The following is a 26,273-nucleotide window of genomic DNA, read 5'->3' on the forward strand; positions in this document are numbered from 1 at the left end:
GTGAAAATATAATAAGTTACAGAATATTATAGGCAACTTTATCTCACCAACCCATTGGGCACTATAGAGTGGTCAGCCACATACGAGGCCACCCAATCTCCAATTGCAATGGCTTCTCTATATATATGCTTGGCCTGGAAAATGACATTTCCGCCTGCCATCCTCTAATTCAATAAGCCTCTCACGACACCCGAACTCCTTTGGGACAATTAGGGAGGACAAAAAGGCTTGAGAAGGCACTACGACAATGACACCTCTGATTACTGGCGCAAACTGGCCCTGGCCGTCAGTCCAACATCACGCAAAAAGTAAGAGGAACTCAAATGTCCAAGTTGTTAGGTTCCATTAATGTCATTTTGCTAGTTGTTTGGCTCCACGAATTAAATATACAAGTGTCCCTTGAAGCAACCTCAAGTCCAACTAATCAGTTCAAACGTAAGGGGAAATTTTGAACGAAATGCTGGGTCAAGGATCCCGCGATTAGTTCAACCCCCTATGTGGAAGGGGGAGGAATAGATTAAACTAATTACAGAAATTTGGGATCTGCAATCCCCCCCCCCCCCCCCCCCCCCCCCACAAAAAAAATAACTAGATTGCTTTCTCTCTCCTCTCTCCACTCCTTTCTTGGAACGGCCCACATTTTTTGAACCGGTTTGGGTCAAAGTAGGGTGCAGGCCAAATGGCTTCCTGCCCATGTTTGGCTAAAGTGAAAAATAAAATCACATAATTTCTAAACATGTAATTCCTAGTTTGTCAAATTTGATATATGAAGATATCATGTATTCAAGGAACATTGGGCTGCCATCAGAAAGATAAGGTTTTTATATAAATTTTCTTCTAACACATACCAAATCAAGGTAATAATCCTTCCACGTGCTTCTACCTTTCTCTTTGAGTTATTCGTGAAATACTAATAAGCTTATCCTAAAGTCAAATACTGAAATACATATTTCAAGACAAAATGTGAGGCGAATGTTGCATTAGAGACCCAAAGAGTACTTGGAGATGCATATATGGATAGTAAAGGTGCCAAAAGTTGACCTAATCTAAAAGCTCGACCCAACAAAAGGCCTGACCAAACCCAGCTCTATCTAGGATGGGTATGGATCACAGATTCTTTAGTTAGGGTCAGATATGGATCCAATAACTTTCTAACCTAAAATTAAATGAGTCCGGGTAGGAATATAAAGTACCAAAAATCAGAATAAATAGGCGAACTTATTCGGGGCATATGCTGATATGAGTGAACCGAGTTGTAAAAGCAAGCACACAAGTTTACTTAACGTACCAAAAAAAACGTCTAACCTATTAGTTAGTTTTTCTTGTGCAAGATTATGATCTAATGTCACTTCAAGTCACCGCCATTGACCAGGGGAAGGGGAGAGGTGAGGTGGGCCCCCTCAATTTGATGTCTGGCCTGGACGGCATCGAGAAAGTTTTTACATTCCATAAGTAACCTATGATTTTGAAAATGGGGGACCAAGGCCCGGAAGCATAGTTCCAAGTTTCGTTTTTGAAGCACAGGCACAAGCTAAAAAAAGGGCTTTATTTAAGTACGAAGATGGACTCAAATATTTTTTTTTATTGCTTTTTTTTGATGATAGAAGAAATTTTTCCATTCCATAGGGTCGCTATAGCGGACCTATCGGCCTACAATATGAGATAGAGGCATTGTAGCGAGCCTCACTAATACGCATCTAAGGGAGGTAGGGACTACTAACGGACTATCATGAATGAAGTGAGGGAAGGAGTCTAAACCACAAGCCTGGTGTACTATAAGGGTATGGAACTCCGGGATATACTCTCGTTATTACCGTACTGACTAAATTAAGGGACAAATAGATATCAGTGGATGTTTGCTATTTGAAGAGACTAGTAGAGGACAAAACGGATGGGACAGATTCTAAATCGCATTCATCTAAGGGGTAAATAAGTTGTTAGGACCAAGGGCAACGATTATATCCCAGTAGTCAACCATGACGGTTTAGTGTCAAATGAAAGCTAAGCGGGAAGGCTACTTCACTTCAGACAACCAGGCAGAAGTAACGGTGTCGGGTTTGGTTTCAAGAGCATTCTGCCAGTTTTTGGCGAATTTCACTTTTAACCTGATTCACCGCCTACGTGCCCTTTACGCCACGTCATTCCGAAAAACACTTGCACCCCCCCCCCCCCCCCCCCCCCAATCTTATCGCGGCTTATTTTTTTCCATTCCTCCAAACCCACAACATGAACTTTTTTATATACCTATTTAAATTTACCCAGAACAACCTTGACTCATAAGCTATGGCATCACCTAATTGTGACGGAAACCCATATTTTTGTCTTAACTTCTTTCTGTCTTTCTTCGGACTGGAGATAAAGCGGAGCCTTTCATTAAGGTGCAGCTATTCGGTCGGGACCTGTACCAGCTTTCTTCCTCTTGACAACCCAAATCAGTAACCTACGAATTCATTAACCCCACCTATAAATGAAGAAATTGGATTGGAGAGGACCACCTACTAGTAGCGGATCAGACAGATTGGTATGGAATGTTCGACTCCTGTCTAAGCTTTCCAATCCACCAATCCCATCTTTGAGGTAGGCACTGGGATCACTGATGAGTCGAATGAGCTCCTCCTTTCCGATCCACATGCCGCTACAAGACCCATGCATTTCAAAGGCGGAAAATTGAAGATTACAAGCTTATGCCTCTTTTCATTCTACTCCTCTATTTTTTGGAAATAAGGAGTGCTACTGCACACACCTCAGACTCAAGGACGAGTTCTAGAGCGGCCTCAGGCTCAAGGATGAGTTATGGAGCATCTAGATTAGATGAAGATGATGTTGCCTCATCAAATTTTGCTCGTTTGGAATCCGAAAATCAAACTTTCAGGTTTTTTCGATTTTGTCATCTACTATACCTGGTGGTGAAATTAGAGCTGGTAGAGTGGCTCTTGGTCCAGGATGGTGTCAGGGTTTTGAATCCCTCCTCGCCCACAACCTTCCAAAGAGGGAAGGGCCTTTCCTTTACCTCTAGAGGGAGCCATTCTAAAAAGGAAGAAATTAACATTACTTGGTGAAATAGGTTCTTTTAGAATCAGTTTCAAACCATCTGCTAGAGATTGTAGCAATCCGAATGATCCCACTACATCAGGACCCTTTCAACGTCAAATGCAAATAATCGATTGAATTCGATCTTTGAAGGCTTGAAGGAATATCTGATGTTGGCGGTAGTAGGGGCATGGCTTTAGGAAATGTGTCTGCCTTTCGGCTTGGTCGATCAAAGAGTAGCTTTGTAATGCTAAACCTCCGAATCAGGACTGCCCCAACTAGTTAGATAAGTTACTCGAGTATATGGTATTGCACGAGAAATAAATAGCCGGGTATACTAGCAAAGATCAGAGTTCGACGGACAATAGAGATTGAATATAAACATTTCCAGATTGTGGGTGCTTTCTACCTCGTGACGCAATAGTGAGAGAGCCTATTCAATTGACTTTGTACATAGTTTAGGAGAATAGATAGGAGCCTAGGATTATGAAGAAGACATATAAAAGTTGAAATGATTAATAATGTAGAAATCTCACTCTAAAACTCATTCGGTTGGTGAAAATTTTCTCCTACTTCTTTGTCTGCAGAGTGATTTGGTGTTAGCCCAAGAGGATGAATAAAAATGCTCCACGGTGGTTGAGACATCTTTTCAAGTGGAATTTATAATACGAAAAGCTCAAATCTCTGTACCATCTTGAACACAATAATTCATATCACGACCAAAAGTTATTTATTTTGCTTAGACTACTTCAAGTGGAAAATTGTACTAATATGTATCTTGTTGAATTTAGGCTAGTGATTGAGGTTTCTTTTGTTTAAATGGCATGGATTGCTGGTATAGTTTTTCTGGTTTGGTGGTGCTTACACAAGTATTCTTAATGACCCAAAAGGAAAATGTCTACACAATGAGTTAGTTTTTCTTGTGCAAGTATACAGTTCAATAACACTGTCAATAGGCTTTGTACATAGTCTAGGAGAACAAATGGGGGCCAAGGACAATACAAAAGCCATATAAAAATTGGAATGATTAATTATATGGAAATCTCGCACTAAAAACTCGATCAGTTGCTGAAATTTTCTCGCCGCATGTTTGTCAGTGATATAGTGTTAGACTGAAAGGATGGATAGAAATGCTCCATGATGGCCGAGATATTTTTTGCAGTGAAATTTATAAGGTTTAAAAACTTGTATCTTTATAGCATCTTGAAAACAAGAATTCATATCCTGGCCAAAAGTTATTTATTTTGCATATGCTTCTTAAAGTGGAAAATTGTGCTCGCATGTATCCCTTTGAATTTAGACTAGTGATTGAGGTTTCTAATTTTGTTTTAAAAGCATGGATTCCTAATATAGTTTTTTGGATCATGCATTGCTTAACATGTTAATTCTATCTTATTGTTAGCACCTTGACACACTTATCTTATTAGGTGGAATTTCCCTCCACCCGTCTTTATTTTTTTTAAAAAAATATAATTTGGAGAATCTTATGAAGATTAAATATTTGAGCAAAAAACTTGAAGCTCGGAGAAATTTGCCAACTTTGTTCCATTTTTTCATAGAAAAGGCCCTTGAAAGGAAGAAGACATCGACAATATAAAGAAAATTTATTTATTGACTTATTGGTTTATTGGTTTCCAGTGGTCTTTTGATTAAGAGAAGGCTATACCAATGATTGCATTAGCTGCGACAAGGTTTTCTCATCTTCCCAAATTCCACGGTGCGAGGTATGGGATCAAAATTATGCGAAGGCAATCAATGACTCGTCACTGAGTGTACTTGTATATAATCGTTATTAAGATATTTTTAGGCCCAACTAGGCTATACTTCGCACCTTGGTACGCCGTACAAAATTGATTGTGCGAGCTCTCCTTTCACAATCTATATGGATATCTAATTCTACGCGGAAACTCGATTGCGAGGCCTCCTTTTTAATTCTACGCAGAACGAGTCGACGTAGAGATGGGATGATGACGTGTTGGGTAGGCAGAGTGGTAGATCGGACGTTGGAGATGCCGAATAGCCAATCTCGGTGGGCCTGTTGGTCCAATAGGAGGGGCCTACTTCCATTGTCCACACCCTTCCAATCAACTAACATAACCCAAAAGGATAATAATCGTAGTGAGTCCATAACATCTCCATTTATTACAAATGGATAAGGAAAATGTACTTGGAGATAGCGGCTCCATTATTTATGACAATTTAGCATAGATAAGAAAGTAGATATCCCATCCCATTGGTAATTTGGAATAATTAGACCAAATTGGGCATCTAAGTAAGACTTGGAATAGGATACCGGGAATTACATGTGTTGGGGGAATAAGATTTTTCCCCCCAAGTGACACAAATGCCCCCAAGAAGCCGCACAATCGTCGACCCTGAACAGCTGAAGTCGGCGTCCGACCTCGGAACGCCCGACCTCAAGACATCCGACCTCGAGACTTCCGACCTAGGAAAATCCTGACGCTCAAGGTCTACCCTTGTCAGCCACCTACTACGGCCGTACTCCTCCGAGGTCCAACTGAGGACCATGCCCTGCCACTGCTTCAGCATTTATTGCGCATGGCCGCTGTAACCCTCCGGTTCACTCCACCATTAATGCGGATCTCCGGCTTACTCCACCATTAATGCGGATCTCCGGCTTACTCCACCATTAATGCGGATCTCCGGCTTACTCCACAATTAATGCGCATGGCTCCTGACATCTACGGATCCTCGGCTCTCCACGGCAAGTTAGCCCAGCAGAGTCTGGTCAACCATGATAAGTCTCTGATCTCGGCCATACCTCCGACACCAATGCAATGATTCGCCTGGTAGCGTACTGGTTCGGGTCGTACGACGCCCTCACCGCCGACATCAGCACAATGATTCGCCTGACCGTGCGCCGACCTGAACCACATGCCGAGCCGTACTATGGCCTCGCCCTGTTACATCACAAGTAAACCGACCCCCACCTATAAAAGGGAGCCTTAGCTTCTCAGGAGGGGGTTGGAAAATTCCGTGCCTTACAAGCACTGTTCATCTCCTCCTTACACTATCTGCCCCCTCCCTGACTTGAGCGTCGGAGGGCCGGCGCCGGAAAACCCGGCCACCGGCTTGTCTGCAGGCACCCAGACGGAGGACGCCGCCCGCTGACGGATCGCTGCCCCGCCGTGAGGATCCCCAGCTCCCTCTCTCCGGCCACCCCAGACGAAGGACGCCGCCCGCCGACTGGTCGCCGCCCCGCCGTGGTGACCCACAGCTCCCTCTCCCTCGACCGAAGATTGCCCCCGGGTCCAATTTCCAGCAACAGTTGGCGCTAGAGGAAGGGCCCGAGTAGCAGTCATGAAGTTGAGAAGTAAGGGAGCCTCCAACGTCTCCCGGCGTCCCCCGCAAAGTCCTGGACGCTCTGTCCAGAATTCTCCAACTCCGGCTGACCCAGTTCCTCAGGTCCAGCTGGAACAGTTCAACGCCTTAGTACAGCAAGTCCAGGCCCTGGCCGCCGCCGTTCAAGGCCTGCGACCCGAGGAAGCTTTACCAACGCTTCCCCCGCGGGCCCAGGTCCCGCCGGAATTTCTTCCCAACGGCCCGGTTCTCTCCGGCCAGAATCTACATGGCTCCTCCAGAGCCAATAACGAAGAACGGACTTCCCCCCAGAGAGAGCTACCGGGGGAGGATCTCAACAGAAGACTCCAGCCTTCTGAGGCTGAGTCAGCCCCGGACCGCCGTGAGCCGGCGCAAACCGCGGCGACAATCCCGCGGGTGGGGGAGCTCGACAGAAAGGTGGAGCACTTGGAGCGCCAAATTGCAGCGCTCCACAGTAAGAAGGCGAGGCAGGAGGGAGACTTTGAGTTCACTACCAAGTCCCCCTTCTCCTGCCGGATCGAGGATGAGCCGGTTCCCGCAAGGTTCAAAATGCCTCAGGTGGAGCCCTACAGCGGAATCACCGACCCTCTCTACCACTTGGAGAGCTATCGGGCCCTCATGGCCCTACAAGGATCCTCGGAGGCCATACTTTGCAAGGCCTTCCCAGCAACCCTCCGAGGGACCGCTTGGCTTTGGTTTTCTGGACTGAAGCCGAACACGGTGTCCTCTTTTGAGCAACTCGGCAGGCAGTTCGCCACCAACTTTGCTGCCAGCCGTCGCCAGCAACGGACGTCAGACTTCCTCCTCGACATCAAACAGAAAGAGGGGGAGTCCCTCAAGGAATACCTGGACCGCTTCACCGCCGCCACATGGGAGGTCCGCGAGCTAGACCAGTCGATAGCCATGTCGGCTCTGAAGACTGGGGTTCGCTCCTACCGATTCCTCTTCTCCATCGAGAAGAGCTTCCCGGCCGACTTCACCGAAATGTTGGCCCGGGCCCGGAAGTATGCCAAGGCCGAGGAGGCAGTTGCCTCTAGGCGGGGAGCAATCGAGCCCGCCTCTAAGAAGCAGAAGAAGCGCCGCGAGGAGCGCGGCCAACAGAGGAGCCGATCCCCTCGCCATGAGAAGAATCTCCCCAGACTGAGGAGCCCGCCCCGTCAGCAGGGGCGACCTCAGCAGAGGACCCCTCCTCGACCGAGGTCCCCACCATGGCCTCGGACGTACCCGAGAAAGTACGAGAACTATACACCCGTCAACGCCCCCCGGGCCGAGATCCTGATGGAAATTGAGGGTCGGGACTTCTTCCGACCCCCGCCGCCTATGCGAGACACGGAATTTCCCCGTAATCCCAGGAAGTACTGTCGCTTCCACCGAGACCGTGGGCACGACACGGAGGACTGCTTCCAGCTCCGGGACGAGATAGAAGCACTCATCCGTCGAGGAGTACTCAACCGGTTCGTGAGAAACCGGCGCGAGGAAAGGAGGCCGGCGGAGGATGTCGTACCAACCGAAAATCCGGACGACAACAGGCCCATTGCCGGCACCATCAACATGATTGGAAGGGCCTCAGCAGGAGCAGCCGCCCCGGGAGCACCCCCGAAACGCCCACGCACTGATGAAGTCATCTCGTTCTCGGACGAGGACTTAGAAGGGGTCGAGACCCCTCACGATGACGCTGTGGTCATCTCAATGATTGTAAATAAGTTCGATGTAAAGCGTGTCCTAGTTGACAATGGAAGCTCAGCCAACATTTTGTATTATCATGCCTACCAAAAAATGGGGTTGACAGAAGGACATCTCCGGAGGATCAACGCCCCACTGGTCGGGTTCACCGGAGATTCGGTCCCGGTCGAAGGCGAGACCAGCTTCCTTGTCACAGTTGGCCTCGCCCCCCGGGAGCGCACTGTGAGGACGGACTTCCTGGTGGTCCGACTGCCCTCGGTCTACAACGCCATCCTTGGGCGGCCAGGGCTGAATGCCCTTCGAGCCGTAGTTTCAACCCACCATCTGCTCATGCGGTTCCCTACCGGCCAAGGAGTAGGCGAGGTCCGAGGAGACCAGCTGGTCGCCAAGCAATGCTACACGGCGGCCCACGGAGTAAAGCAACCGACCGAGGCGACAATTCAGCCAACGGGCCCTTCATTGCCCATAGAAACCCTTGATGCGAGGGACACCCTCTGGAAGAAGCAAGTAGAGCCCGGTGAGCTTCTTGTTCAAGTTCCACTAAAAAAAAATTTTCTTGAGCTAACCGTGCAGGTCGGCTCCGGCCTCGGCGCCCGCGAGAGGGATCGCCTCGTTAGCTTCCTGCGGGACAATGCTGACGTCTTCGCCTGGTCGCCTGCGGACGTGCCGGGAATTGACCCTGAGGTCATGGTTCACCGACTCCAGGTGAGGCCAACCAGCAGGCCTGTAAAGCAGAAGAAAAGGGGCTCCGCCCCGGAGCGGCAACGTGCTGCGGCCGAGGAGGTGGACAAACTCCTCGAAGCCGGCTTCATCCGGGAGGTCTCCTACCCGGACTGGCTCGCCAACGTAGTCCTCGTAAAGAAGGCCAACGGAAAATGGCGTATGTGCGTGGACTACACCGACCTGAACAAGGCCTGCCCGAAAGACAGCTTTCCCCTTCCAAGCATCGACCAGCTCGTCGACTCTACTTCAGGGCACCAACTGCTAACTTTTATGGACGCCTTTTCAGGGTACAATCAAATCCGAATGGCACCAGAAGACGAGGAGAAGACGGCCTTCATCACCGACAAGGGCACCTACTGCTACAAGGTGATGCCCTTTGGCCTAAAAAACGCTGGGGCCACCTATCAGAGACTGGTCAGCCAAATTTTCAAAGACCAGATTGGCCGAAATATGGAAGTCTACGTGGACGACATGCTGGTGAAAAGCCGAGCGGCAGAACACCACATAGCCGATCTCGACGAGACATTCGCCAAGCTCAGAAGATACAAAATGAAGCTCAACCCGGCGAAATGTGCGTTCGGGGTCACCTCGGGCAAGTTCCTGGGTTTCATAGTGACCCAGCGCGGAATTGAAGCCAACCCGAAGAAAATCCGGGCACTGCAAGAGATGTCGCCTACGAAGACAGTTAAGGAGGTGCAGCGGCTCGCAGGGCGAGTTGCCGCCTTGGGAAGGTTCGTCTCCCGGTCAGCCGAGCGCTGCCTCCCTTTCTTCAAAAGCCTCAAACGGCCGAAAGACTTCCGGTGGTCAGAAGAATGCCAGCGAGTCTTTGAAGAGCTCCGGAGCCTTCTGGCCTCTCCCCCGCTGCTCACCAAGCCCCAGAAGGGCGAGGTTCTTTATCTATACCGGGCCGTCTCCCCGGCCGCAGTGAGCTCAGTCCTCGTCCGGAAAGAGGACAAGCTCCAAAAGCCGGTCTATTACACCAGCTGGGTTCTCAGGGATGCTGAGACCCGATATTCTAAACTTGAGAAGACCATCTTCGCTCTCATCATCTCGGCTCGGAGACTCAGGCCTTACTTCCAAGTCCACACAATAGCTATATTGACCGACCAGCCTATGAAGCAAATATTGCAAAGGTCGGATCGTGCGGGGAGGATCGCCAAATGGGCGGTTGAGCTCGGAGAATTTGACCTCGAGTATCGGCCCAGGCCGGCTATCAAGGCCCAAATACTCGCCGACTTCATCGTGGAGTGTACCCTGCCGGACGACCCCGAGTTGCCACCCGTATCCGCGGAGGAAGCCCCGAGGCAACCATGGGTCCTGCACTCGGACGGGTCTTCAACCTCGGGGGGTAGTGGAGCCGGACTCATCCTCACCAGTCCAGACGGAGTGGTGGCCGAGCAAGCCTTGCGCCTCGAGTTCCCGGCTTCGAACAACGAGGCCGAGTATGAGGCCCTCATCGCCGGGCTCAAGCTGGCGAAAGAACTGAAAGTGGAAGACCTGACGGCCTTCAGCGACTCCAAGCTGGTAGTGAACCAGATTCAAGGAGACTTTGAAGCTAAAGAGCCATCCATGCAAAAGTATCTCCAAAAGGTGCGGAAACTTACGTCTGCCCTGAATTCTTTCAATATTCAGTACATTCCCAGGGCGGAAAACTTCAGGGCAGACCAGCTGTCCAAATTGGCAACCTCCCGCATGAGCGAGCTTCCCAAGGGAACAACGCTCGAGTATCTTCAGATCCCCAGCACGGAAGAACCCGAGCCCACCATGTGCATCGACTCCGAGCCAAGCTGGATCGATGGGCTCGTCTGCTATCTCCAAGACGGGACCTTACCTCATGACGAGACGGAGGCTCGCCGAATCAAGCGCCAAGCCCCCCGGTATGTCCTGTACGAGAATAGACTTTATCGTCGATCATTCACTTCTCCCCTTCTCAGATGCCTCCGCCCCTCCGAGGCGGACTATGCCCTCCGAGAGGTCCATGAAGGGATCTGCGGAAATCACATGGGGAGTCGGGCACTGGCCCACAAGATCCTGCGGCAAGGATATTACTGGCCCACACTCCAGAAGGATGCGACGGATTTCGTCCGGAAATGCGATCGGTGCCAGCGAAACGCCAATATCCAGCGCCGACCTTCGGCCCTGCTGACTTCTATCATCGCCCCCTGGCCATTTGCCCAATGGGGGATCGACATCCTGGGGCCCTTTCCCCAAGCCTCCGGACAAAGGAAGTTCCTAGTCGTCTCCATCGACTACTTCACCAAATGGGTCGAGGCCGAACCCGTCGCCCGGATCACCGAGCAAAAGATGCGGAACTTCGTGTGGAAGTCCATAATCTGCAGATTCGGACTACCCCGTATCCTTATATCTGACAATGGTCGACAATTTGACAATGTTCATTTCAGAGAATTTTGCTCTGAGCTCGGCATTGATCACCGTTTCACCTCGGTCGCTCACCCCCAGACAAACGGGGAAACTGAGGTAACTAATCGCACTATTTTGCAGGGACTCAAGGCTAGGCTTGATCGGTCCAAAGGACAGTGGGTCGAGGACTTGTACAATGTCCTTTGGGCGTACCGGACCACGTTCCGACTGCCCACAGGAGAGACCCCCTTCAACCTAGCATACGGCACTGAGGCCGTCATCCCATTGGAGATCGGCCTGCCTTCTCCAAGGGTGGAGCATTATGACCCCGACACCAATTCCTCCCAGCTCAGGAGCAACTTGGACCTCGTCGAAGAGACACGAGAGGTCGCCCGGGTCCGCATGGCAAGATACCAACAGCGAACGGCCCAATACTACAACTCCAGAGTCAAGCCCAAGCTCTTCAAAGTAGGGGGACCTCGTCCTCAGGAGAGCCGAGGCTTCTCAACCGACCGAGCAAGGAAAGCTCGCCCCAAATTGGGAAGGGCCGTATCAAATTGCCCGGGTGCAACGACCAGGGGCGTATAAATTAAAGTCCCTAGAGGGGACCCTGATCCCGCGAAGCTGGAACTCCGAGAATCTACGAATGTACTACCAGTAAAACCCCTAGGGGTTCAAGACAATCAGGACAATGGGCTCAGTTCCTTTTCTGCAAATAATTCTCTTATCTTGACGACTGTAATTCTCTTCTAATGTTGGGCCGTCTGTGGTCTCCAGATTCTCCGGCCAAAATCGGGATGCCTCGAGGGTCGACCGTAGAGAACCAGACTCCCTCGACCTCGGGAAGAAGCCGTGAGGGGTGGAAAGGGTGGCTCCACCCGGGGCGCCACAAAGTGGACCCCCGGGAGCGGTCGACGATCCCCGATCCCCGAAGCGGACAATACTTTCCCTCGACTAAGGTCGGGATGCCCCGAGGGTCGACCGTAGAGAACCAGACTCCCTCGACCTCGGAAAGAAGCCGTGAGGGGTGGAAAGGGTGGCTCCACCCGGGGCGCCACAAAGTGGACCCCCGGGAGCGGTCGACGATCCCCGATCCCCGAAGCGGACAATACTTTCCCTCGACTAAGGTCGGGATGCCCCGAGGGTCGACCGTAGAGAACCAGACTCCCTCGACCTCGGGAAGAAGCCGTGAGGGGTGGAAAGGGTGGCTCCACCCGGGGCGCCACAAAGTGGACCCCCGGGAGCGGTCGACGATCTCCGATCTCCGAAGCGGATAATACTTTCCCTCGACTAAGGTCGGGATGCCCCGAGGGTCGACCGTAGAGAACCAGACTCCCTCGACCTCGGAAAGAAGCCGTGAGGGGTGGAAAGGGTGGCTCCACCCGGGGCGCCACAAAGTGGACCCCCGGGAGCGGTTGACGATCCCCGATCCCCGAAGCGGACAATACTTTCCCTCGACTAAGGTCGGGATGCCCCGAGGGTCGACCGTAGAGAACCAGACTCCCTCGACCTCGGGAAGAAGCCGTGAGGGGTGGAAAGGGTGGCTCCACCCGGGGCGCCACAAAGTGGACCCCCGGGAGCGGTCGACGATCCCCGATCCCCGAAGCGGACAATACTTTCCCTCGACTAAGGTCGGGATGCCCCGAGGGTCGACCGTAGAGAACCAGACTTCCTCGACCTCGGGAAGAAGCCGTGAGGGGTGGAAAGGGTGGTTCCACCCGGGGCGCCACAAAGTGGACCCCCGGGAGTGGTCGACGATCCCCGATCCCCGAAGCGGACAATACTTTCTGAAGCAGAGCTCTGCCATTGAACTAGCGCGCACCCTACTTCGGTAGAGCGCCCACAGGCCCGCCGACCTGACACAAGATTCCTCGACTAAGGTTGAGGCGCCCCGGGGTCCGACCAGAGGGTCTCAAGCTCCCTCGGCCTCGAAAAGAACTGTAGATCGATAAAGCCTCCCCAGATCCTTTCAACTTCGGTGGGTGTCGTCGGGTCCGTGAGAAGCCCGAGCCCCCTTACAAGTCAAAATGACTCCGGAAGACGATGAGGAAGGGAAGCAACCTACCCCGCCATGTGAAACACAACTCCGAGAATGCAAGAGGTACATCCAACTCGATGCCCTCCTTGTCAAATTTTATCTACATACCGCTAATCATCTAACGTTGGAGTCCTATCTCGCCCCAAAGTCGGGCTACTCCAATGGGTCGGCTTAAGACCGATCTCCTAACTACATTATGCATGCTCCGTTCGACAAGTCTCCGCTCGTCAAGTCTCAACTTGAACAAAGTCTCCGTAAGTTAGGGCCCAACTCGGCCCCCATACATAGACTCCGATGTCTAGCTGAGAAAGCGGTCCCGGCCGCAAGTGCACCAGCCGAACACAGATACTAAGGCGATCTTCAGAGATTCCAGCCTTACTCACTGAAATCTCGGCAGAGTCCGAGAGCAATAACTATGAAAACCTTCGGCGATAATTCGACTATTAGCCCGCGCTCCCTACAAAGGACCCGGAAGTCAAGTTCGGAAACCCGACTAGACTCCCCCGAATAGCGGCACGAACAGACCTAGCCCGGTCCTACTCGAAGGGCTAAGGCCCGACCTCAATGCCTTGGATTTTCCTAAAGGCCGAACGTGACGACTTTCGCGATTCTAAGATCCGAGTTATAGGACTTAGAAAATTTTCTGGAAACCTAAGCTCGGAGCTCCCTTTGCTCGGAATGACTAAGATCCGAGAAGGCTAAGGTATAACTCAGGAAAAGGGCAACTTCGTTAAGTGGCCCGAGAACTAAAATACAGAGTTAGAGGTTGTCGAGGCGGTTAGCTAAGACCCTAGCCTCATTCACGACAAGAAAGGGAAAGACGAGCACAAAATGACAAAAGTATTTTTCATTGACAAAGGGCCGGAAGGCCAATTACAAAATTGGAGGTCGGCCATTCAAGAGCCGACCTCGGATACAGTGAAAAAGAAAAAATACGCCAAGTCTTAAGCGGCGGCAGTAACATCCGCGGGGTCGTCCGTGGCGATGGCCTCAGGACCTTCAGCCGGCACAGGCTCGGGGTCTTCTCCAACTGGCTTAGCACTTCCCAGATCATGCCATCCCCCTTCCCGTTTCAAGTCAGCACCTTTCTTTCTCCCTGACTTGTCTTGCCCACGCTTCTTTAGCATCTCTATCAGGGAAGGATCCATCTTCTCCGCCTGTGCCTCCACAATCTCGCCCGCTGACATGAAAAAATACGCCAAGCCTTAAGCGGCGGCAGCTACATCCGGGGAATCGTCTGGCACTGTGATGACCTCGGGATCTTCAGCCGGCACAGGCTCGGGGTCGGGGGCAGGGGCCTCGGGTGCCGCCACCGGGACGTCGACCGTCTCAGCCGCCGGTGCCGCCTCCGGGACACCCTCCGTCTCGGCCGCCCTCGTCGAAGGCTCGGATGGGTCTTGTTCGTACAATTCTGCCTCGGATGTCAAAATGGCAGGAAGGTCTTCCATGTCGGACCCGTAGCCCGCGTCCATCCTCGGGCGGACCGTCGAAAAGTTGTACTGGGGGCAGTACCGGGTCACCTGCAGCCGGAAGTTCTTGAAACCCCGGAGAAACCCGTCGACCGTCTCCTCCTCTAACATGTTGCGGAACTCCTGCGACCCCTTGAAGAGCTCCACGGCATGATCAGCTCGCTCGAGTGCCCTCCTCTCTCGGGCCTCGAGCTGCTCGATTCGGAGGCGGGAAACCCCGTCCTCATACTTGAGGCCCGCAACCTCGGATTGGACCTCCCCCAGGCGCGCCTCCGAGGCGCGCAAGGCCGACCTGGTTAGGGCGTGAGCGGCCTTCTCCTCCTTGAGCCCCTCCGCCATAGCGAGGCGCTCGGCCTCGGTGGCCGCCCTCCGAGCCTCGGCCTCGGCCAACGCCGCCTCCAGCTCGGCGATCCTTTTCTTGGCCGGTTCCAACTCCCGGCAGACCCGCCGGGTCTCTTCCTGGCATCCCTGGGCGATGAACACCAGGGTGTCGAGCTCGTGAACATGCTGCAAAGAAAGAGACAAAATGATCATGAGTTAAAAACATACGGATTCACTAACAACTTTAAGGAAATCGAAAAAAGGACTTACCCGGGCGGTGTTGCAGAAAGCATTGTCAACGACCACCTCCAGCGGAATGTTCTGGAACTCGGCCCGGTCCGCTGGAAGCATCGCACGCCGAAGCACGGAGCGTGCAACCTCGGCGTTATGAATGGCCGAGCTCCCCTCGAGAATAGGGGAGTCCGGCTCGACTGACTCCTCCCGGGAAGCTCGGGAAGGGCCCGGCATGCCCGAGCCCGAGGTCCCGGAGCCACTCGCTTCGGGGCCTCGAGTCGGCTCAGGTCCCGGGCGCTGCTGCCGGATCGTGGACGGCTCCCCCCGCTGGGCAATGGGGGCAGGGCAAGGAGGGGCTGATGGGCCCACGTGGCTGACGACACGTGCCCGCCTCGGGTCGGCTGTGGAGGCCCCCGCCTCGGGGCCACTCGTCCCGGCCGACGTCGAGGCGCCGTCTGATCTCCCCCTTTTCCGAGGCTGAGGCATAGTTCCGCCGGCCTCGGCCTCTCGCCTCCTCAGGCGGAAAAAAAGCGATGTGTTGCTGGTCGGCATGAGGGGAATGTCTGAACAAAAATTTCACTAAGTGTCAGACCAGTAGCAGTGAAAACAAAGGACAAGGAAAGAAAGTAATATAACTACCCTTACCCTCGGGGCGCGCCGAGCTCAGACCCACGCTCGCCAGGGCGCCCTCCCGCCGGAGCTCGGTCAGGTCGTTGCCCCTCCCGAGGGCTCGCAGAGAGTCTAGGGTCCTCAGCTCCCTCCTCGACGGTTCGGAGAGCCTGTTGAGGGCCTTCAACCGAGGGTGTCCCCACCTCGGGTCGAACCCCCAAGGCGCCTCGGACGCCAGGAAGAAAAACTTCCCCTTCCACTCATGAATCGAGGAAGGGGCGCCTTGGAAGAGTGACATACCGCCCCGAAAGGCAAAGTATAGCCACCCTGCATCCGCCGGGTTCTTCTTCAACAGAAAACACCGGCGGAAAAGACCCACTGAGATCGGGATCCCGTGCCCGAGGCACAGGGACAAGAACCCGATTATCGTCCTCCACGAGTTCGGAGCCAACTGCGCCGGGACGAGCTGGTACTCAGCCAGCAGGTTGTTCACGAACTCGTGAACGGGAAACCGCAGACCAGCCTAGAGTTTCTCGCGGTAGACCGCGATCCGACCTGGGGACGGCTGCGTCACCCTGTCCTCCGGCCCCGCGGTTTCAAGGCGAAACCCGGGCCGAAAGAAGAAGCGGGAGCGGATCAACTCCAGCTCCTCCTCTGACAGGCTGGACCCTACCTCCTCCGGACCAAGACCCATTTTACAAGAGCGAAGTGAAATCGAAAACAGAGAATGAAAACTGGGGAAGGAAAAGGAAGGAGAACCCTAGCAGTTGCAGGGTAGGAACCTACTAGACATTGCCGGAAATCGCTCCGGGCACCGATGGCGAGGTTCGGTTGAAGAAGGAAGCAAGGGAGAAAGACAACAAAAATAAGAGGCAGCCAAATAAAACCTTTAGAGCAACCTCAAGGGGTTTATATAGACCCCCTCGGCGGTCCAGATCGGCAGGGTCGGTTCCCATCCCCCGATCGGATTGTGCCACGTGTTGACCTCGGAGATCGAGGCACCGTATTCACTCCGGATCAATAAATCGGGTACGAAATCGAAGCCCTGTCCCATCGGGTCTCGGGGCCTCATTATGGGTCCGCAGAATCGAATCGCCTTGAACAACGAACGGACGGCACCTCCGCTCCCCTCATTTAATAAGGCCCTGGGGCACGTGGAGCCCCGACGTAGCCTTCACCTCGCCGGATCCATGATCCAGTAATACGAGATCGGAAGCGTCCGATCCTAGGTCATGCCGCGTGTCCGTTTTGAACCCCGTAACGGCACGCTCATTGATGAGCGAAGAATTCCGATTACGGGATCGAGGCGTCGCCTCGTCGAGCCCAAGGACCCTCATCATGAGTCCGCCGCACGAAGCGATCTTGGCGATCCAAGAGACGCCACCCCCGCTACACCCACTCCGAGAAACGTAAAGACACGAGCTCCACCATAAGTTCGCTGAATAAAGCAACCTCGAAACGCCCAAGGGCGCGAGTCTCGCCATAAACACTCCGAGAAACACGAGGGCGCAGACGAGATTCGCCCCCCAACTTTAATGATAGACTTTACTTCCCACGTCCGAGCCCGCAAGCCGCTCGAACTCGAAAGTCGGGGGGTAGTGTTGGGGGAATAAGATTTTTCCCCCAAGTGACACAAATGCCCCCAAGAAGCCGCACAATCGCCGACCCTGAACAGCTGAAGTCGGCGTCCGACCTCGGAACGCCCGACCTCAAGACATCCGACCTCGAGACTTCCGACCTAGGAAAATCCTGACGCTCAAGGTCTACCCTTGTCAGCCACCTACTACGGCCGTACTCCTCCGAGGTCCAACTGAGGACCATGCCCTGCCACTGCTTCAGCATTTATTGCGCATGGCCGCTGTAACCCTCCGGTTCACTCCCCCATTAATGCGGATCTCCGGCTTACTCCACCATTAATGGGGATCTCCGGCTTAATCCACCATTAATGCGGATCTCCGGCTTACTCCACAATTAATGCGCATGGCTCCTGACATCTACGGATCCTCGACTCTCCACGGCAAGTTAGCCCAGCAGAGTCTGGTCAACCATGATAAGTCTCTGATCTCGGCCATACCTCCGACACCAATGCAATGATTCGCCTGGTAGCGTACTGGTTCGGGTCGTACGACGCCCTCACCGCCGACATCAGCACAATGATTCGCCTGACCGTGCGCCGACCTGAACCGCATGCCGAGCCGTACTATGGCCTCGCCCTGTTACATCACAGGTAAACCGACCCCCACCTATAAAAGGGAGCCTTAGCTTCTCAGGAGGGGGTTGGGAAATTCCGTGCCTTACAAGCACTGTTCATCTCCTCCTTACACTATCTGCCCCCTCCCTGACTTGAGCGTCGGAGGGCCGGCGCCGGAAAACCCGGCCACCGGCTTGTCTGCAGGCACCCAGATGGAGGACGCCGCCCGCTGACGGATCGCTGCCCCGCTGTGAGGATCCCCAGCTCCCTCTCTCCGGCCACCCCAGACGAAGGACGCTGCCCGCCGACTGGTCGCCGCCCCGCCGTGGTGACCCGCAGCTCCCTCTCCCTCGACCGAAGATTGCCCTCGGGTCCAATTTCTAGCAACAACATGCATTCTTCAAGTCTAAATCCAAATGATGCCTCAAGCTTTTCTCTATAACGGTGCAATATATATACCAATCGAATCAATTAGGATAATGCCATCCAGAGTTCATTGCATCTCCATTTATTACCGAGAGATAGATCAAAGTAAACATATATGGTTGGTATTACATATCAACAAAATAACAACAAACATAGCTTAGAGATAGCATCTCCATTATTTATTACAATGCGATTGTAAGCAAATATCCATAGCTAATTCGGAATAACTAGACTGAATTGGGCTTCAAGTGGAACCCGAGAGCATCAAGCCACTGACTTGCACATCCGAAGAAGGCAACAACTTTTCTAGCTTTCACAGGAAGAGAGAAAGTGGATCCTTCATCCTAACCGTATGGTCCATGGGTGCCCATGGTGCTCACAAATGTAAGCAACCTTATGACGATGTAGCCATGATAATTGCCATGGTAGCCGGATATAGCTGTACGGTAATGATTGGTTCGAAGATCAATCTACAAAACAAAAAGATAAACTTAAATTCAGTTGTTTCAAACCAAACTACTAGTCGATATTAAAAAAAAAAGAAAACAAATTACTAAACAAAAAAAAACACCTTGTAACTAATAACCAGCAATAACTCCGTACAAAAATAATAAAATGGACGGCAATGCCTCCTTTACATCAAAAAAAAAATCCTTTGTAGAATATATGTTTTAAAATTACAAAAGTATAAGCATATTTTTTGATGAAAAACAAAGGTACGAGTATATATATGTATTAACAATAGGAGAAGAGAGGAGGAAAGTTTGCAGACCATACCTCAGCCATGCATGCGGATTCGGTGCCCCAGGTGGAAGACCATTTGCCCGCTCCGTCGAACACGTACTGGAAATTAATCGACTCGAACACCCGCTATAACGAATTATGATTTTGCGAATTATGATTTCATTCGCAAAATAAGAACAATCGTGAGCTAGAGGACTGCATCCATTATAAAGGAACAAGGAACTACTTAATTTTCCACCCAGGGAGATCAGAATGACAACATCTTTCCTCAAAAATAAAAAAAATGTCCGCATGTCTATACAATGGTCAATCTTTATAGAGCAATATAACATCAAGCATATGTACAATTTAATTGCTAATAGTTAATTAAGACTGTATATCTCTCAATTGCTATGGATATCTGTCTTAAGTTTAAGCTATAACTTAAGACAGCTCTTAGACAGCTCTAAGACAGAAAAACCCCTTAGACAATCCACAGCTTTTGAGAAGCGGGGGCTCGCCGATTGCCCCTCTCCCCGCACACAACCATACCAAACAGATAGGTTTTGGCAAGAGTACGGCAAGAAATATCTTTATACTATTTTTTTCCGTCCATCTTAAAAAAAAATCAAAAAATTTCATAGCTTTTAAAAAAATAAATACGAAAGAATTAATTATTTGGTATATATCATTTAGTCGGTGTATACTGATAAAACACTTATTCCGAAAACTATGTCTTGCATTTTCTAAAAGTGTGTATTAGATCACTGCTATGAGTATATATGATAAGCTTAAGTATGTATCAAAAAGTCGAGTGTATATCACTAGACATACAGTGTGTATTGATGAATACAATATTTTAAAAATTGTGTATTAATTTACTTAGAAGTATGTATTGGATCACTGGATAACTAATTTGCTAAGTCTATATCACCGAATCTTTTAGTATATAATGGTGAAGAACATATTGTAGAATTTATGTACTAATTTATCTAGATATTTGTATTGACTTTGTAAATAATTAATTTATCTGGTGTATATTATTTGGCCATTTAGTATTTACTGTATTTTTTTTTCTAAATTATAGAACTAGCAACTCTGTTTGCAGAAAAAACTTTATGACTTTTATTTTTTTTTTAGATGCGCGCTAAAAAGAATATAAAAGTATAGAAATTTGTTTTTTTTTTTTCGGGCTGTTGCCTATCGGATTATTGTTCTTAAGGAAAGGAAGAACGCCCGCCTTGTTTATAATTTCTTTGGGATTTTTCCTAAATATTAAAGTTTCTCTCCTCCATTCGGGGGGTGGACGATGAATGTGGCACTTAGAAAAAAAAGAAAATTTTTCTAAATATTAAAGTTTGTCTCCTGCACTGGAGGCGTGGACTTAGAAAAATTAAAGCTTTTAAAGTTTTAAAATATTAATGCAGCTTGCTCAGCATACTCGAGAATCCATCAATTACAAAAGACCGCATTGGGATGACGTTCTGGCGTTGTCTCTTGGAAGGAGGCCATGGCCTCGTCATACTCAAAAACAAATAGCGATCCATGTAACGTGATACGTGCATGATGCACGTGGGATTTAGAAACTTGAAGAATTAGAATTTTAAAATTTTAATCCAACCTTCCAATGCAATGGATAAGAACAGCTGGGAACACAACACATGCTATTGCACGACCTCCTACAATTTTTTTTTTTTTTTTTTTTTGCTAAGGCCACGAGTTCCTGCTTCGCACAATAAAATAGTTCCCACTTCCAGCTATCCCCATGGAACGTGTGGAGAAGCACCACCTCCTTTAAGCCTCTAATTCAATGAGCCTCTCCAGGAGGAAGGACAAAAAGGTTTGAGCAGGGGAAATTATACCCCTAGGAACAGTCCGAGAAACGAGCCGTATAGAGCCCATAGGAACGAAAAATCTGAATGGTGGGGCGCGTGGATGAAGTAGTGTAAGGTATTATTTCTCTTTAAGGAAGCCCTATGACTGGATCATGTTCGATCGCTAGCGCAAAGAGATAGGCCCCGGCCATCATATGATCATGCAAAAAATAAGAGGAACTCGGATGTCCAAGTTGTCGAGTTTGATTAATGCCAGTTTGCCGGTTGTTTAGCTCCATGAATTAAAGATATAAATGTATTTGAGTTATATATATATATGAAATACTAATAAGCTTATCCTCAAGTCAAATACTGAAATACATATCTCAAGATAATGGGAGGCGAATGTTGCATTAAAGACTTAAAGAAAACTTGGAGAAGCATAGATGGATAGTAAAGGTGGCAAAAGTTGACCCAATCTAAAAGTTCGACCCAACCCAAAGCCCGGCCGAACCCAAAGAACCCAGCTCAATCTAGGATGGGTATGGATCACATATTCTTTGGTTAGGGCCAGATATGGATCCAATAACATTCTGACCTAAAATTAAATAAGTCTGGGTGGGAATATAAAGTACCACAAATCGGAATAAATTGGTGAACTTATTCGAGGTATATGAGTAAAGAATCTACCGAGCCAAGTTGTAAAACCAAGCACATGAGTTTACTTAATGCACCAAATAGAAAACGTCTACCCAATTAGTTACTTTTTTCTTGTATAAGAATATAGTTTAATAACACTGTCAACAGGCATTGTATATAATTTAGGAGAACAGATAAAAGTCTAGGACAATATAGAAGCCATATACAAGTCGAAATGATTAATAATGTAGAAATCTCACTCTTAAAAACTCATTCAGTTGGTGAAATTTTTCTCGCTGCTTATTTGTACGCAATGTGATTTGGTGTTAGGCCCAACTGGAGGCAACCAATGGCTCACCACGAAGCACACTAAAATATAATTGTTATTATCAATTGAGATATTTTTAGGCCCAACTGGACTGTGCGTTCCATCTCGTTTGGTTGTATACAATTGATTGTGTGTTTTCTAGAACCGTTACAATTGATTCAATTTTAAACTATAGTCCACAAATACGATTAGTTTTTGTTTAAAAAAATTGAAAAATTAGCCATTTCCTTTTACCATCATTTCTAGAGTATGATATAGGCCATTTATTTCTTTCAATTTTCAATGCTTCTATACAAATCTAATTTATCTAATACATACATACACACATACATGTATGTATGTATGCATGCATGCATGTACTTTTATATATTTGTATGTATATGTATGTAAATAAATCTATGTATAAATATGTATGCATAGAAGCATGTGTATCTGCATATATATATATATATATATATATATATATATATATATATATATATATAGAGAGAGAGAGAGAGAGAGAGAGAGAGAGAGAGAGAGAGAGAGAGAGAGTTGCGTTTACGGGGCTCTCCGTTCACAATCTGTATGGATATTTAACTCTATGCCGAATCTATCTCAAGCTGGAGAGGTGCATGCAAGTCCTTATTTGTAATTCTACACCGAACGAGTTGATGAAGAGATGGGATGGTGACGTGTTGGGTAGGCATGCAGAGTGGTAGATCGGACATTAGAGACGTGGAATAGCCAATCTCGGTGGGCCTATTCGTCCAACAGGAGGGGCCTACTTCTTTTGACCACACCCTTCCAAGCATCCAACCTAATCCAATTCTATGACATCTCCTTTTATTACAAATGGATAGAGAAAACGGGCACCGTCATCAGCAGCCCAGAACGGAAAGAAAATGCACGATTTGGCGATAGCAACTCCATTATTTATTACATTTTGGCATATATCCCATCCCATTGGTAACTTGGAATGACTAGACCAAATTGCGCTTCTAAGTAAAATTAGAGAAGGATACTAGAACATAAATATATTCTAAAAGTCTAAATCCAAACGATGCCTCAAGAATTCGTCCATACCCAAGAAATTTACCAATGGAATTTAATAAGATAATAACAGAGAGTTCAAAACATCTCAATTTATTACGATCAGATAGATCAAAAGCAGACATACATATCTGGTAGAACAGATGAAAGAGATACAACTACAGCCACAGCTTGGAGATAGCATCTCCAATATTTATTACAATGCGGTAGATAAGTAGACATCCAAAGCTAATTTGGAATAGCTAGGCCGAAGTGGGCTTCAAGTGGAACCCAAGCGCATCAAGCCATTGACCTGCACGTCCGAAGAAGGCAACAACATTTCCGGCTTTCACAGGAAGAGAGAAAGCAGTTCCTTCCTCCTGTCCGAATGGCCCATAGGTGCCCGTAGTGCTCACAAATGTAAGGGACCTTATGACGACGATGCCATAATAGTTGCCATAATGACCGGATATAGCCTTAAGGTGATTGTTGGTTCCAAGATCAATCTACAAACAAAAAACAAAAAGCTTAAGGACAATTATATAGCCTTAAGGTAATTAATTGTTGGTTTCATCATATTTATTTTTGTTAAATCATTGAGATGGTGGCTCGTCTTGCCGACATTGACTGCCACATCTATTGCAGAGGCTAACAAGTTAATTAACTGGCATATATAGGTGCTAAACAAGTGTCAAATCAATAGCAAGAAACTAATTTTTCTATTAAAAAATTAGATTAGATTCGAAGGAAAAAAAATCTTTGAGTAAGTACCTCTGTAGGCTTGCCCCCGGTCCCCCCGTACGTAGGGGACCAGCGGGCTGTCGCGCCATCCATATACTGGAAGCTAATTGAATCAATGACGTCCCCCGCGCTAATTTTGATTTTGGTGATCGCCAGAGCATTCTCAAATAACCACGGGGTCCCACCAGATCCACCCCATGGCCCAACCACGACGGCAGACTGTAACAGTAGACATATTAGCTTTAGTTGAAGTAATATAAAATGAACCATGGAGGATGAAATTAGTTCCACTCTAAGATCTTGAACCCCAACGTTGAGAAGTTGTGCTAACAAATAATTTCTTTTAATGGACGACCGAAAGGAGGGATAATATATAGGTATTTATAGGATAATTATTAGGCGTGAATCTAAGATGAAATTATTTCATCTTAGGGTCAAATGAATTTTTTCAAATGCACTGCGTTGAGCACTGCTCGTACGCCGGTAGTTAGTTTACCACCGCATAAAAATAAATAGATAATTTTTTCAAGAAGACCTAGCAGGAATGCCATCTTTCAAATTTGTTTAAGAAAGTCTTCCTACTATAGCATGTGGTGAAAAGAGAGATGCCAAATGGCATACCTAATTAGGTTAACTATGATTATAAGAGAGCATATTTGTGAGGTAAACTTATTATGGGCAATATTGATGGGCTCTTAATTTTAATTAGGTTTCTAATCATCTGATCATCCAATGCAAACTGAAAGATCTTTTTACCTCCAAAGATGTTTTCATGTATACCCCAATTGCATCAAGCAGGTTACCCGAGCGCCCTTGGAAGCCGCTAATCCAACCTGTACCCTTTGGAACAGAAAACTGAGTTCCTTGTTCTCGGCCATAAGGACCATACTCACGAACAGTGGTAACAAACGTGAGTGAGTATACGATTGTCATTCCTGCGTAAGCGCCGTAATAGCCCTTCATGGAGATAATGAACTCGGTCGATCCAAGCTCTATCTGTAGAAGAAATAATAATGATGATAAAAAATGATGATGAGAGAGGCAGTAATAATGATATTAGTAAAACTATCCCATGCCATGATGAAAATAAAGCTGTTGCGATCGGTAAAACTATCATTTCTGGACTTTGAGGAGTTCATCTATGTGAAGCCAAATATTAATTTTAATTATATACGTTGCCAACGCAGGTTTAATATGCTGCCTCGATGGTATTGACATGCCATATCTGTTACAGTGGCCTGCAAATTAACTAACTGGGATATGTAGTTGTTAGACGAGCGTCAAAATAATTGTAAGGAACTGATTTTTCGGTAAAAAAATTAAATTAAATCTAAGTGCAGGGAAGAAAGTCTTAAGAGTAAGTACCTCTGTAGACTTGCCCCCAGAACCCCCGTACCTAGGGGACCAGCGAGCTATCGCGCCATCCATATACTGGAAGGTAATCGAATCAATGACATCCCCCACGCTTATTCTGATTTTGGTGATCGCCTGAGCTTTCTCAAACGACCATGCAGTCCCACCAGATCCACCCCACGGCCCTAACACAATGCTACCATCCTCTCTGCTGGCCTGTAACAGTAGGCATATATACTAGCTTTAGTTGAAGTGATAATATGAAATGAACTACGGATGGTGAACCCTAAGATCTTGAACCCCACCATTGAGAAGTTGTGCTAACTACGAAATGGTTTCCTCCCCTTGGTTTTGATGGACGAGCGAATGAAGGATGGTGGGTATTTATAGAGCCATGGACGTGCATGCCAGCGTGGGAGCAGGCGTAAGTTGAACTTTCTTTTTCTCGTTCCGTGCAACTGGATCGTGATGTATCCCCCGGAACCCGGGTGTTTTTTTCTCTTTTTTTTTTTTTTTTTTGGTAAAAAAACCCGGTTGCATCCTTCGGCCCGAGGAAGGAGGCGCGATTTACCCTTCTTTCTGGCGTATAATACAACCTCCACCCATATCAGCCACGTGAGAAACGGTCCGGAACCAAACAAAATCGCGGAAATATCCGTCACCATGGGCTGCCCACCGTTTTCGGTTGCAACTTGCAAGCAGAGTTGGGCAACGGGCCGTGCCGGGCCGGCCCGGCCCAGGCCCCCCGGGCCAAAACTCTAAACGGGCCGTGCCTGGCACGGCCCGCTTATGAAGCGGGCCGTGCCTGGCACGGCCCGTGAGGCACGGAAGGCAAGCCCGGCCCGGCCCCCGGCCCCTCTATTGGTGGGCCGGGCCGGGCACGGCACGGCACGGGCCGTGCCAGGCACGGCCCGTAACGGGCGGTAACGGGCCGTGCCAGGCACGGCCCGCAACGTCTCTAAACGGGCCGTGCCTGGCACGGCCCGTAACGGCTCCAGACGGGCCGTGCCTGGCACGGCCCGTCTGGAGAGGAGGGAAGAAAATAGCCGTTTCCAACGGCTATTTTCGGGAAAAAGACGGTTTTGCCCCTCCCAACAGTCCTATAACGGCTGAATTGAGGGGTATTTTGGGAAAAAAATTTTTTGGGCTTCTATAAATAGCCCATTCCTCCCTCATTCTCACCACACCAAACCTCTCATTCTCTCCTTCTCTACTGCTATTATTTCTCTCTTCTAAA

At 49.0% G+C, this 26,273-nt stretch overlaps 1 protein-coding gene across 1 annotated transcript; it reads right to left on the reverse strand.

Annotated features, from left to right (window-relative positions):
• Window positions 1-23,040: 23,040 nt before the first annotated feature.
• Window positions 23,041-25,481, reverse strand: LOC103700309 (mannose/glucose-specific lectin-like). Its single transcript, XM_039134554.3, has 5 exons — window positions 25,342-25,481; window positions 25,049-25,252; window positions 24,440-24,679; window positions 23,714-23,902; window positions 23,041-23,448 (listed from the first exon to the last, which is right to left on the reverse strand). Exons 1-5 carry the CDS (start codon window positions 25,342-25,344, stop codon window positions 23,206-23,208), a joined length of 879 nt encoding a protein of 292 aa, XP_038990482.1. The 5' UTR covers window positions 25,345-25,481; the 3' UTR covers window positions 23,041-23,205.
• Between the last annotated feature and the right edge of the window lie 792 nt (window positions 25,482-26,273).

The sequence above is a fragment of the Phoenix dactylifera genome, chromosome 1 (genome assembly GCF_051530095.1).
Source record: "Phoenix dactylifera cultivar Ajwa chromosome 1, Ajwa_hap1_PhDact_Kaust_v1.1, whole genome shotgun sequence".
Lineage (NCBI taxonomy): Eukaryota > Viridiplantae > Streptophyta > Magnoliopsida > Arecales > Arecaceae > Phoenix > Phoenix dactylifera.

Bases quoted from the DNA above. Each gene is read 5' to 3' on its own strand.
- LOC103700309 (XM_039134554.3), bottom strand. The intron at 24,680-25,048 runs GTACTTACTCTT...TTTCTTCTACAG, and splicing joins CTGGGGGCAAGTCTACAGAG to ATAGAGCTTGGATCGACCGA. The intron at 23,903-24,439 runs GTAAAAAGATCT...CTACTGTTACAG, and splicing joins ACATGAAAACATCTTTGGAG to TCTGCCGTCGTGGTTGGGCC.